Source organism: Corythoichthys intestinalis, chromosome 18, assembly GCF_030265065.1.
Source record: "Corythoichthys intestinalis isolate RoL2023-P3 chromosome 18, ASM3026506v1, whole genome shotgun sequence".
In the NCBI taxonomy this organism is placed as follows: domain Eukaryota; kingdom Metazoa; phylum Chordata; class Actinopteri; order Syngnathiformes; family Syngnathidae; genus Corythoichthys; species Corythoichthys intestinalis.
In genome coordinates this window covers 44,710,303-44,724,861 of record NC_080412.1, presented here as the reverse complement: position 1 = coordinate 44,724,861, position 14,559 = coordinate 44,710,303, and the positions used below count along the sequence as shown (strand labels likewise).

The 14,559-nt window shown below is 40.8% G+C and overlaps 1 protein-coding gene across 1 annotated transcript in view; it reads left to right on the top strand.

Moving 5' to 3' along the window:
- The window catches only part of LOC130906425 (transcriptional regulator ATRX-like), a 60,057-nt gene that overhangs the window by 1,817 nt on the left and 43,681 nt on the right, over nucleotides 1-14,559 (top strand). The window contains exons 4-10 of the mRNA XM_057820759.1: nucleotides 3,690-3,709; nucleotides 3,805-3,926; nucleotides 5,694-5,810; nucleotides 5,894-6,003; nucleotides 7,125-7,192; nucleotides 10,134-11,869; nucleotides 13,307-13,367. Coding sequence (XP_057676742.1) covers nucleotides 3,690-3,709; nucleotides 3,805-3,926; nucleotides 5,694-5,810; nucleotides 5,894-6,003; nucleotides 7,125-7,192; nucleotides 10,134-11,869; nucleotides 13,307-13,367 — 2,234 coding nt within the window. The remainder of the gene's footprint in view (nucleotides 1-3,689; nucleotides 3,710-3,804; nucleotides 3,927-5,693; nucleotides 5,811-5,893; nucleotides 6,004-7,124; nucleotides 7,193-10,133; nucleotides 11,870-13,306; nucleotides 13,368-14,559) is intronic.

The window sequence follows — 14,559 nt, the reverse complement described above, 5'->3', positions numbered from 1 at the left end:
CAGAAGTGGGGTCTTCCTGGGTATCCTACCATTGAGTCCCTTTTCATTCAGACGCCGACAGATAGTACGGGTTGACACTATTGTACCCTCAGACTGCAGGACCGCTTGAACTTGTTTTGATGTTAGTTGAGGTTCTTTATCGACCATCCGCACAATCTCTAGATGAAATCTCATGTCAATTTTTCTTTTCGGTCCACACTTAAGGAGGTTAGCCACAGTGCTATGAGCTTTACACTTATTGATGACACCGCGCACGGTAGACAAAGGAACTTTCAGGTCTTTGGAGATTGCCCATGCTTCCTCACAATTTTGCTTCTCAAGTCCTCAGACAGTTCTTTGGTCTTCTTTCTTGTTCCCATGCTCAATGTTGTACCCACAAGGATACAGGACAGAGTTTGAGTCAACTTAAATCCATTTTAACTGGCTGCAATTTTGATTTAGTTATTGCCACCACCTGTTATGTGCCACAGGTAAGCAACAGTTGCTGTTAATAACACAAATTCGAGAAGCATCACATGATTTTTCAAAGGGTGCCAATACTTTAGTCTGGCCCATTTTTAGAGTTGGTGTAAAATGATAATGATCATGATTTTTTTTCCCATTCTCTTTTGTGTTTTTTCATTGCAAGCAAAATAAATGAAGATATTACTACCTAAGCATTTGTAATTGCAATCATTTTCTGGGAGAAATTAAGCATTATCTGAAAGAATTGCAGGGGTGCCAATACTTTGACCAACAGTGTAACTTCTTCATGAATACTAGGGGTGTAACGGTACAGAAAACTCTCGGTTCAGTACGTACCTTGGTTTTGAGGTCACGGTTCGGTACAATAAGAAAACAAAATGCAAACTATAAATGTGCTAGTTGTTTGTGACACACTTTTGTGCTTTCAACAATAGGAACATTAGCCTATACAAGCTAGAATTCTGCTCAAAAAATGGCGGGTATTTAAAGATAATCCCCCCAAAAATTTGCCTTTCAGTCCCCACGTATTGGTCAGCTTTCTTTCTTAAAAAAAAAAAGAAAAAAGAACTGTGCTAAAGAGAAAAGCAATCCCAATGACAAAGATCTTAACATGTATTTTACAAATAAAATGCCTCAATGAAACATTTTTTTTTCTTATGAACGGTTTTCAAAAGCTTTATTGGTAGATTTTAGTTTTTAAGTTAAAGCGCCACACAGAAATGAATAAATTAATTGTGTAAGCAGGATCTGTGTATTATTCTTAATATTTAATTACAGGTGTTTTAGCTCATTTCAATTTATTTTATTTAAATGGGCTATTATTATGTGTTTATGTTTTACAAATGTAATGTAGTATTCATTTATATTGTATATTTTATAATGTATAACTTAAGTTCCTATGTGAATATTAGTTCCTACTTGTTTTGGTAGGAGGGTTTTGCATTGAACACAAGGCCGTAGTGGTTATTATTATAGCAGAGCAGACAGCAATAAATCAACAAAGACAAGTCAACTGTGCCCCGATCTACCACTCAAGAGATCTGATGGACTCAAAAAGTGGGTTACGATTAGAGCTGGTAATCTTTGGGCACCTAACGATTCGATTACGATTACGATTCAGAGGCTCCGATTCGATTATAAAACGATTATTGATGCACCCCCCTCCTTTTTAAATTATAATTAAAAATTTTTTTTTTTTTTTTAATGTTTTGTACATTAGGTCCAAAATTGTTAAAAAATACTCTCAGGCTAAACCAAACTACTATTTCAGTATCAAGTAAACATATAGCAGTGAACAAATGTACAAAAATAACAGTAAATAAAAAACCTCCAGTCCCCATTCTGTATCAGCAGCTTTAAACTAATTTCAATTAATTTAATGTTGTGAATCAACCGTTAAAGTTGTTAAAATTGCTCCCGTTATTCCATAATTTCTCTTTTGTCTACTTTCGACATGTGAAAGTTTTAAAACTATTTTAAAGATAGATTCAAGTCAATATTTTACCGATTTAGGAGTATTTTAGATATAAAGTTAATAAGGTTCGCTTGAAAGGTTCGCTACAACAGCCTTGCAGGGAAGTCTACTGCTTTAAGATGGCGGCCGTTTACTAACGCCCGCATCTAGCTTTTTGTAGATGTGCCGCTAACGCTACCGAATCTATAATGCATCTAGTTCTATATAAATGATATCTACCGTAACATAATGTTGATGTACTTAGTATCAGGTTTTCGGCAGGAGTCAGGGGTGTTGTTGTGTTTTTTTTATCTCGTGGCATGAGTTGAGCTAGAGCCGTGAGTTGAGCATTGGCATTACCCGAGGGGCCGGGTAATGACAAGCATGATGTTTAGCTACTCTCGCTCCGTCCGTAATTGCGTCCCGAAGACCGCGTGGCGCGCTGAGTGTGTTGTACTTCCGCTTTACTTGGCATATTTCAATAATCCGAATTTGGATGTTTGTGAATCGTTCTCGAATCTTCCACGGCCGAATCGGAAATAATCTAAGAATCGGAAATTTTGCACACCTCTAGTTACGATTGCATATTAGTTTCAAAATCGACCGGAACCACCGTATTTTTACATGAGTGATTTCCGGTCTACCCGATCCTAGCTACCGGTAGTAGTATTGACGCAGGAGGGCCGCGTCTCGCCTCAAATAATAAACTCTGCCGTTCTTTTCGCGTGTGTCCCGTTGAGCCGCTTCTGGGACGCGTCTAACACGCGTCCGCACTGCGACTGGTGTGCATTGGCTGATTGACTCTAACGCCCGCGTTTCACTGTGTTCTCGCGGCGGCCACGCTGTCGCGCCGTTGACGTTTCTGGGTTATACTGTCCTACTGAGTTGGTCCTCATTATAGTAGCGAAGACGGAGTAAATATAATCTGCACAAAGAAACTGTAACCCAATCGACTCACAGCGTCGAAAAGTAGGGGTTACATTACGTCAGAAACTCGTTCGGTACGCCTCCCTTCTGAACCGAGCACCACGTACCGAAACGGTTCAATACAAATACATGTACCGTTTCACCCTTACTAAAAAGCGTGAGAAAAATGTGGAGAACGATGTAAAACGCAAGGCACATGCCCCACACAAGTTCCCTACGTGAATTCTGTTATGAGGTAGTGGTCACTACAAAATAAAGATTCAAAAAAATATCTTGATGAGACAGGCGGTGATGAGGGAAAAATTCACCCCGTCTGCCGATACAGCCGCAGCCACAACAGCGTCATCTCTCAGTTCAATAGTTAGTTGTAAAAAAATTGTTACTTTGCTATCAAAAGCTCTATTAGTCTTGTTTGTTATTTTGTAGAAGGAAAACATTATTCAGATGTTTGGTATGTAACTGAAGCAAAAAATAGCTGTGTTAAAGTCAAAGTTATGTTTGAAATGTATGTTTTCACATAAAGCTCAATTTCTTTTTTTCGTCAGAAATTGGAAAATTGCTCAAACTAAGCTATTTTCTAATGCTAATTTCTAAAGAATAGAAAAAAATATGAACTTTTTTTTTTTCACTGAAAGAAGAGAGTTTAATCTTTCTTTTGGTGGGTTTAATGTTTATATAGTAATAGAACAGAGTTTTCTGTGGGCCTTGCAAAATCAGTCAAAATCCAGTCAAACGGCCGGGAGCGAAGGGGGTTGCTCTGGTGAAAATGGCTGGGAGTGAATGAGTTAACAATCCAAACCAGCCTTACAAAGCATGTTAAATATGTAATTTTCCTTCTTCACAGGACACCAGGTTCTCCAGAAGGTGAGTGTCGAACAACTGCACACCAAATGTTCTGCCAAAGCAAAAAGCCGGCATTTCCAAGTGAGATACTTAGTTACTCCTCGGTATGATTTCAGAAAACCTGCTGTCGTAACAAAGCATTCTGGCTTGGACGAGTCTGCGGACTCAAATGACAGTGACAATGTAGAATTCCCCTTCAGTGCAAACGGGCACCTGGATACCACTTGCCTTCCTAAAGGTATATGTAATTTTGACTACATCACTTTTTATTCTCTTAATTCTTGAGCAATTTTACTTTTGAGCATTATAATGATATAGTGGATGTCATGTAACAGTGTATCACAAAAGTCAGTACACCCGTCGCATTTCTGCAGATATTTAAGTACCGTATATCTTTTCATGGGACAACACTGACAAAATGACACTTTGATATAATGAAAAGTAGTCTGTGTGAAGCTTATATGATAGAGTTCATTTATTTTGCCCTCAAAATAACTCAAAATATAGCCATTAATATCAAAACCCCTGGCAACAAAAGTGAGTACACCCCTTAGTGAAAGTTGTCAATATTAACATACGTACAACATGTCAACTGTCAATATTTTGTGTGGCCATCATATTATCCAGAACTGCCTTTACTCTCCTGGGCATGGAGTTGACCAGAGCTTCACAGGTTGCCACTGGAATGGTCCTCCATGACGACGTTGCGGAGCTGCCGGATATTTGAGACTTTGCGCACCTCCACCTTCTGCTTGAGGATGTTCTATTGGGTTCAAGTCTGGAGACATGCTTGGCCAGTCCATCACCTTTACCCTCAGCCTCTTCAGTAAAGCAGTGGTCATCTTGGAGGTGTGTTTGAGGTCATTGTCATGCTGGAACACTGCCCTGCGACCCAGTTTCTGGAGGGAGGGGATCATGCTCTGCTGCAGTATTTCACAGTACATATTGGAGTTAATGTTTCCCTCAATGGAATTTAACTCTCCAACACCTGCAGCACTCATGCAGCCTCAGACCATGACATTCCCACCACCATGCTTGATTGTCAGCATGACACACTTATCTTTGTACTCCTTACTTGGTAGCCGCCACACATGCTTGGGACCATTGGAACCAAACAAATTAATCTTCGTCTCATCAGAGCGTAGGACATGATTCCAGTAATCCATGTGCTCTGTTGACATGTCTTCAGCAAACTGTTTGCGGGCTTTCTTGTCTACCGTCTTCAGAAGAGGCTCCCTCCTGGGGTGACAGCCATGCACAGCAATTTGATGTAGAGTGCAGCGTATGGTCTGAGCACTAACAGCTCCCACCTCTTCAATCTCTACAGCAATGCTGACAGCACTCCTGCGATGACCTTTCAAAGCAGGCATTTGGATGTGACGCTCAGCACGTGCGCTCAGCTTCTTTGGACGACCGACCCGAGGCCTGTTCTGAGTGGACCCTGTTCTTTTATAACGCTGGATGATCTTAGCCACTGTGCTGCAGTTCAGTTTCAGGGTGTTGGCAATCTTCTTGTAGCCTTGGCCATCTTCGTGTAGCACAACAATACGTCTCTTAAGATCCTCAGAGAGTTCTTTGCCTTGTGGTGCCATGTTGGGACTTTCAGTGACCAGTAAGTAAGTGTGAGAGCTGCACTACAAATTTGAACACCCCTGCTCCCTGTGCACACCTGGACCTAGTAACACTAACGAGTCACATGACATTTTGGAGGGAAAATGACAAGCAGTACTCAATTTGGACATTTAGGGATGTAGTTTCTAAGGGGTGTACTCATTTTTGGTGCCAGGGTTTAAATATTAATGGCTATATTTTGAGTTATTTTGAGGGGATAATAAATTAACTCTATTATATATGCTGCACACAGACTACTTTCATTGTGTCAAAGTGCCATTTTGTTAGTATTGTCCCATGAAAAGATATCTTTAAATATCTGCAGAAATGCGAGGGGTGTACTCACTTTTGTGATACACTGTATTTAATGACTAGTTTGCCATGCTTTGTCCAGGTACCGTTTTTGTCCGACCTGAACCTGTAGATAATGGCAGGGATGACTTCAGGGGTCCCGAGTTCCGCAGCCGGAAAACTAATGTCTTACGGAAAGAATTTCCAAGACGACGTGGTGGTTAGTCAAGTTTTGGTGAAAATGTTGCAAGATAAAAGACTACATATTTGTAGCATTTGTAACAGTGTTGTGTGCTTTTACAGGAGGCGAACATTTAGAAATTGTCAGCTGCACTGCTTGCGGCCGCCAGGTCAACCACTTTCAGAGAGATTCCCTTATTCGGCACCCAGTTCTCCAAGTACTCATCTGCAAGGTGGGTGAAACCTAACATTCTCTGGGGTCCCGCGGGGTCTTAAAGAGTTTTAAAAACATTATGAATTTGGAAATAATACCTTAAAATTCTTGAAAAAGTCTTGAATTTTCAGATCTGGGTCACAAAATTTATGATGTACAGTGCTGGCCAAAAGTATTGGCACCCCTGCAATTCTGTCAGATAATGCTCAATTTCTCCCAGAAAATGATTGCAATTACAAATACTTTGTAGTAATATCTTCATTTATTTTGCTTGCAATGAAAAAAATGCAAAAGAGAATGAAAAAAAAAAATTAAATCATTATCATTTTCCACAAAACTAAAAAAATTGGCCGGACAAAAGTATTGGGACCCTCAGCCTAATACCGTATGGGCCCGAATATAAGACAGTGTTTTTTGCATTGAAATAAGAATGAAAAAGTGGGGGTCATCTTATATTCGCGGTCTAGACATTATACCCATTCACGACGCTATATGGCGCCAGATATCATTGAAGCCATGTTCTGTCATGACAGATCTCAGCTACTCTCAAGTTTAACCAGTTTGCATTATTTTATTGCAATGTTTTTCCTTATTCAGATTTGTTTCAAGACTACAGTTAGTTAAACTTCACTTTGATGGTTATTGCAGTTATTGCAATTTTGTTGCTTTATCACAAGGTTTATTTACATTTCAAAAACCAGAAGCCATTCATTTACAAATGTGATTGCACTTTAGTTTACATATTTAAATGTTCAGATATTAAGATTTGAATGAGGCAAAATAACATGCTTTTCTCTCTCAAATATGTTGTTATAATCATATGTTTCAGATGTAATTATTTTCTGTATGAAAATTAATTTGGTGTTCAAAAAGTCTTTTTCTCAAACTTGAGTCATGAAAAAGAGGGGGTCGTCTTATAATCAGGGCTGTCTTATATTCGGGCCAATACGGTATATCTTAAAAAGTCTTAAATTTAACCTGAGGAAACCTGTAGGAACGCTGCAAGAGGTTTCCATCCCTAATTGTCACACCCCTAATTTTCATCATGTTCTTCTATTATCTTGTCCTTGGGATTTTTCTTGTTGAATACAATGTTATTTTCAGTTGTGTTTTTGTTGTTGTTTTTTTTTTTTTTTACAGTCATGTTACAAATATTACTCAAGTGATGACATCAGCAAGGATGGAGATGGGATGGATGAGCAGTGCCGGTAGGATTCAAATAAGAAAATTTACATTTACTTGTAGAGGTTGCATTTGATATGTACAGGCATGAAAATCTCTCACCTTTCGGTGACATTTGCCGTTTTGAAGTCAAAAAGGGTGACCTACGTGATTTGTTTAGTTCCGGGGAGAACATTTGGGGGGGGGGGGGGGGGGGGGTTGAAAGCAGTGTTGTTAATATTACTTTAAAAAGGTAATTCATTACAGTTACAAATTACTTCTCCCAAAAAGTAATTGCGTTAGTAACTCAGTTACCTGAATGTAAAAGTAATTAATTACTTGGCAAAGTAACTAGTGATAATTTTCATGTTTTTTTTTCGTCAAAAAAAAAAAAAAACAATGTTCTGAATCAACCGTTAAAGTTGTTAAAATTGCGTTATTGCGTTAGTTCCCTTCTGTCTACTTTTGACATGTGTAAGTTTTAAAACAGTTTCATCATTTAAAGATAGCTTTAAGTCGAGATTTTGCCGATTTAGGAGCATTTTAGATAAACAGTTACTTAGCTTTGCCAGGAAGGTTCTCTACAACAGAGCCTTCCTGAGAGGTCTACTGCTTTAAGATGGTGGCTGTTGACTAACGCATCTAGTTCAATATATATATTTCTTGCTAATGCCACCGTGTCTGTCATTTGCATCTACTTCTATAGTATGTGATATCTAACGTAGCATCATGTGGGCGTAGTTTGTAGGCTATTGGCTACAGTCAGGAGCCACCTAGCATCGCGTTTGCAACAGCGTCCCCACTCCTGCTCAGCTCTCTCGTCGCCATGAGTCCGTCTCTCTCAGACCTTTCTCGCGTCATTCATAGTAACGCACAGTAACGCACGCCTTTCCCACTTCAGTAACGGTAACGGCTTGGCCAAGATGAGAAAAGTAATTAATTAGATTACTCACCACTGAAAAAAATAACGCCGTTAGTAACGCTGTTATATTCTAACACCGTTATTAACAACACTGGTCGTAAGTCCATCTAACTAACTTGCGATAGATGACATATGAGACTCCAGTTCATTTCGCAGATGTTTCATCAACACACCGTAGAATTACAATTCAGACATACAAAATAAGGTAACGCATCTATCTTAAAAACTGTAAACGTTAGCATTGCTACATTGAGACAATCATTGGAGCCGTGCTATTTATTGGTATATACTTTGGCATCTCTTCCACATCAATTATAACTATTGTGGCGAGTGACGTGGGGAGGAATAACAGGCGATGAGCTTTTTCTTAACACCCTGTATTTGAACCCAACGCAGAGAAGATATAACATTTGCCGCCACCACTGACTGTCATGGTTTCGCAACTTCCCATCATGCATTTGGGCAGCTAAGAACAGTTAAGTCGCTACAGTATCATTTAGTGAAAGCACAACAAAAATAATATTTCTATTAAAGATGTCGATCGATCGGGTCCGATCACGTCATTTTCAAAGTATCGGAATCGGCAAAAAAATATCGGGCATGCTTTTTTTAAAATATATATATATATTTTTTTAATTTAAATTGTTATCTAATTGTAGTTAACGTTACAGACAAAATGTCTTACACTCATCCAGAGTAGTTTTGGCTTAAAGTAGGGCTATCAAATTTATTGCGTTAATGGCGGTAATTAATTTTTAAAAATTAATCACGTTAAGTAATTTACACATGTGCTGCACGACCCACTCACGCATTGTCGCGTTCAATTTGTAAAGACGCCGTTTTACCTATAGATAGCGCTAAAAGGCAGCGTATAATGAGTAGAGAGAAGTTCGACAGCCTCTGGAGCCATTTTATAAGTGGTTAAAGCCTTACAATACCTCTCTGAGCAATTGAATATAACGTTGGAATGTGGGGAAGAAAGGTAGTAGTTGATAATTTTCTTAACACCCTATGTTCTTTCCCAACACAGAGAAGATATATCAATTGGTAGCCCTATGCACAGTCATGGTTGCACTTCCCATCATGCATTTGGGCAGAAGTTAAATGGCGTCAGTATCATTTACTGAAAGCTCAACAAATACACTAGATGGCAATATTTAGTCACAATATACGTCACATTTATCCTTTAAGAATGACAAGTCTCTCTATCTGTGGATCCCTCTCACAGAAAGAATGTTAATAATGTAAATGCCATCTTGAGGATTTATTGTCATAATAAACAAATACAGTACTTATGTACTGTATGTTGAATGTATATATTCGTCTGTTTTGTTCATTTTTTTTCTTAATGCATTGCCAAAATGTATATGATTGGGAAAAATTATCGGGAATGATTGGAATTGAATCGGGAGCAAAAAAAAGGCAAACGGATGGGGAAATATCGGGATCGGCAGATACTCAAACTAAAACAATCGGGATCGGATCGGGAGCAAAAAAAACATGATCGGAACAACCCTAATTCCTATCTCTCCCAAAAAAAATAATGTTCACAAAAAGAAAAGCGCTCAATTCAAAGAGAACTGGCATTCCTAATCAAAATAGCTTTGCAAAATGATACTTAGTTTGGTCAAACTCATTCAAACAGTTCGTTTCGCTCAACAAATACAGTAGATGGCAATATTTAGTCACAATATACAAACTATCAAAATTACTATAACTTGTACTCACATTTATCTTTTAAGAATTACAAGTCTTTCTATCTGTGGATCCCTTTCACTGCAAGAATGTTTATGATCTTAATGTTATCTTGTGGATTTATTGTTATAATAAACAAATACAGTACTTAGGTACAGTAGGTTGAATGTATACATCCATCTTGTCATATCTTTCCATTCCAACAATAATTTACAGAAAAATATGGCATATTTTAGAGATGGTTTGAATTGCGATTAATTACGATAAATTAATTTTTAAGCTGTGATTAACTCGATTAAAAATTTTAATCGTTTGACAGCCCTAATTTTGATATGAAACGGGAGCTCAAATCTTTATTTTCCTTCCTGCAGTTGGTGTGCAGAAGGAGGCAACCTCATCTGCTGTGATTACTGCAGTAATGCTTTTTGCAAGAAGTGCATTCTGCGAAATTTAGGGCGAAAGGAGCTCTCCGGTATCTTGGAGAGCAAGTGGTACTGCTACGTGTGCAATCCCGAGCCCCTTTTTGGCCTGGTGATGGCCTGCGACAGCGTGCTGGAGAACATGGAGCACCTGTGGCAGCAGCAACGCAAGAGAAACCGAGCCGAGCCGGGGAAGTCGGAACTATACGGCACGATTCCTCTACCTCAAATCCTCCCCTTCCAGAATTGGGATCACAACGGTATGGAAGGTAGCGTCGAGTTCAACTACGGCACTTTAAACGTCTCCAAAGATATGACCGCAAAGGTTAAACATTTAGTCGACTCGGCGAACAACGTGAATGCGAGCTTTATTGCTTTCATTCATACCGCAACAAAGACTAAACAAGGCGTTCGAAGCATCTATCTGAAGTCTTATTTGGCGGTGGTGAAATCCATGCGAACGTCTCTGGCGGCTTTGGAGGAAAGCCTTAAAGAAGAATTCAGCGACTTGGATGTCTCCAGCCATTGGGAGGAGTTACTCCGCACTAATTTCGTGAGTCCGCCTGCCGCAGAAGCAGACGCGGGGCTCACCGGCGGTGGAAACTTGCGGAAACTGTCAAATGCGGAAGAGGAAGTTCTCACAGATGCGAGATGCGCAGGCGAGGACGTGGACTCGCCTTTGCACGATGATGGACTGAGTTTGCCGAGGTCTGACTCGGAGTCTTCTCCGAGTCAAGCCAACGTGACTAAAAAGCTAGTGGTCAAACTTACACCAGTACCAGTGGAGGAGGAGGAAGAGGAGGAGCCCTGCTCTGATGTACAGCTTCATCTAGAAGACACCGGTGAAGAGCTTTTTAAGGGAACAGATGCGTCGGGAAATGAAGAGACAGCTGTTGCTGATGGTAAAATGAGCATTGAGAACGCAAGCACATCACTCCACCTGGAAGAAGAGCAAGGCAATCGGCGGTCCCCCCGCGTGAAGACAACACCGTTGCGTCGTCCCAGCGACGTCAAGGGTAAGCCGTCGCTCCGCTCGGCAGCTAGCGAAAGCGACTCGGACACGGAGGCGCCGCCGAGCTCCGCGGACCCCCAAACCACCGAAGAACAAAGTTTAAGCCAGACCCGAGATGACTCCGACTCAGACGAAATCCCGGCAGCGCTCCTCGAGCGAGTCGCGATGACTCAAAGCTCCGACGAGCATCGCAGCGAAGACGACGAGGACGACGAAGGCAGTCAAGCGTCTACCAAAGTGGCTAAGAAACGTCTCTTCTGGCTCACGAAGAACACCCCGATATCGCCGGAGAGAATGCGCCGCAAACGTAAGCTGCTGGATCGTTCACCCGATTCCGAGACCTTGGCGAAGGCTCGACAGGAAAGGGGGGCGGATTCCTCTAGCGAGGATCTAGACATGCAGCCTAAAATGCAGCGCTTGAAGACCATCCGGCCCATCGGCAAGTCTCATCTCGTCCAGAGCGAGACGGAAAGTTGCGCCCGACAGCAGGTGATCGGGATGGCGAGAAAGCACAAGAATCTGGTACACCAGGAAGTGATGGAGATGTCGTCGATGTCCAGTGAGGACGACCGCGAAGATGATTCAGGCGATGATGAAATCGGCGGCGATGATAAGATGAAAGAGATCACAGATGATGCGGCGTTACTGGAACCGGCAGCTTTCCATCAATTATCTGGTGAGTCTGACAAATGATAGTCTACTTCTACGCCTTTTTATCTTAATACCATTGATGCTTGAACAGTTTTAATGTGCCACACTGGAGTTTGTCATATTCCCTTGTGTTTTCTTGTCAGAAAATCCATCGAGACATAAAAGGGTTTAACCCTTTCATGCACGAATTGTTAGTGCCCAAGCACCATATTCCAAACCCAACAGAAAATCGGGTATTTTTGGATTAAATGTGAAGTTTATATCGAGTCACAGTGTGAATGTCTGAGACATTGGCACCTAGGGAGTTTGTTGGATCCTCCTCAAAATTGGTGAGACTGTTCATGAGACATATGAGATCTTAGGTTACCAAAATGGAGTTTTCATTCACGGGCCTGACCTGGGCGGCGTGCCAAAGTTGGCCATTTTTTTGGCACATGCCTAATACATCTGGCATGTATTCGAGGTATACCAACCTGAACACAACTGCGTGGAAATATTATCCTGGTGTCCCTACCGGGAGCAGGAAACTCCCTTTATTACTAGACAGGCTCCTCCGCCAAGGGAAAAAAATTGACTTCAAACCTGCATCAGGCATGTGTCCAGATGCCTGATGGAAAATATTGAGGTTTCGTACTGTAGCGCCTCCTTTTTTTGTAGGACACTCTTCAATAGGGTTTTTTTTTCTCCTAGGTGTATGAATGTATTTCTAATCCCCAAAAAGAAGCGAGTTTTGAGCAAGTTAGGTTCTCATGAGATGATGACAGGGGGACAATCTGCCACCACCCTGACTTGTGTGCCGTCCGAGTTGGGCGACTTCCGAATTGCGCCAAACTGCGAGGGCCCGTTCAGTCCTGCTTGCAGGCGTAGTTTTTTTTTTTTTTTTTTTTCCATGGCAAATGAAGCTGGACAATTTGGAGGCCTTAACATGCTGGAAAAGTCAACAAAATTTGCAGATACATGCGATTTAGCGTAAATTTCAATAATTTTGCAACTGTGCGAAAACTCGTCCCCTTGAATTTTTCAAAAAGACCTCTCCGATTAGGTTTTTTTTCAACGTAAAGTGATGAAATTTGGGGAATCAGTACCTTGTTCAAAACTGCACCAAAAAGTTTCATGGACTCATATCCCAAACCCCCCAAAAAACAGTATTTTGGATTGAATGTGGAAAAGATATGCAATTTTAGTCGATTTACAGGGTGCACATTTGAGTGCCTAGGAGTTATATATTCCTCAAAATGGGTGAGACTGTTCATGAGACATATGAGATTAACATTATAAAAATGGTGTTTTCATTCTCGGGCCTGACGTGGTGCAATAGTTGCCCCTTTTTTGGGCAGTATGCCAAATTCAGTAAGAAAACTCATTTACTAAAGGAGGCAACCTGTGAGGAATGGATACCTCAAGTCGGTGACCCCTTATTAAGGCTTCACATGGCAATTCCTGATTGCTATTTATTTTGCAGGCGATGAGGATGAAGCTGGGCCCGCCTGGGCAGCAGGGGATGACGACGACCCCGAAAATAGGTATGGTTCTGAAAGCCTGGAAGTAGTGTGTGTAAAACAGCCAAGGTTTGGGAGAAAGACTGCAAGTTCGACACGCAAACCCTGTGCTAAATCCACCGACTCCAATGCCATCAAGAGTCAGTTGCGCTCTTTTCACGCGCGGCCAAAACGTAGCTGCAGTCGGGCGCCGGCAATCAAATACACGTCCTAGTAGGGAAGACGAGGGGCATCATAAAGATTGATTCAAATGTTTTATCTTGATCGTATAAATTGATTGCTCCGGGCAAAGCAGCAAGAATCTTGCAGTTCATTGTCCTAAAAGAGGAACTGTTTGTTGCCTTACAGACCCACCTGTATAACAGGCAGGTTTATGTGCTGTGAAAGTATTCCACCCTAGTAACACCGTCCATCCTGCTAGCGCGGGTTAGCTACACAATCAAACAACAATGATGTGTGCAGCACTTTGAACTGATGCAAATGTAATATACTATACAGGTGAAGTATACTTTCACAGGTGAAGTATGAAGTTTGAATCTTGCCTGTATGAATTTTACTCGGATTGATTAAAAAACAAAAACTGTTTCAAATTAGTTATTATGAAAAATTTGAAAACAAACACCAAAAAAAATACGGTGAATTAATCCAACATGCATGTTGGAGGTCAATTCCTGGCAAGAATAAAATGGAAATACTTCACCTTCAACTTCACTATGATTTTCACCATGCACTGAATCGTAAATCATCGCTGTTAGTGTTTCATTTTAAATTAATTCAAATAAGATTTCAAAATATTTAATCAATATCCTTGTGGATATTCTCACTCATCATGCTGCTCTTATTCTCAAGGCATTGAATGTATCCTCAGGACGGATCCACTTTGGGTACAGAAATAACTTAATAATGCAGGTAGTCCCTGGGTTACGAACGAGTTCCATTCCTACGCTGGCGACGTAACCCGAATTTCCACGTAAATCGGAATTCACCCTTTAAGTACCCCTAAATTCCAAAATAACTATCCAAAAACATGTATTATACGTCATTGTACTGTCCATGCCAAGATGTTGGAGCTAAGTCCTAGCTAGACAATGAGCTAAACTGTAATCTTTCCCCTCTTTCTCTCACTCAGCTGCATGACTACTTCTTGCATAGCAAAGTCCTCTAGCTTAAATGCTATATAAGGCACGTACAATGCTCTATATGGCAGATGGGCAGT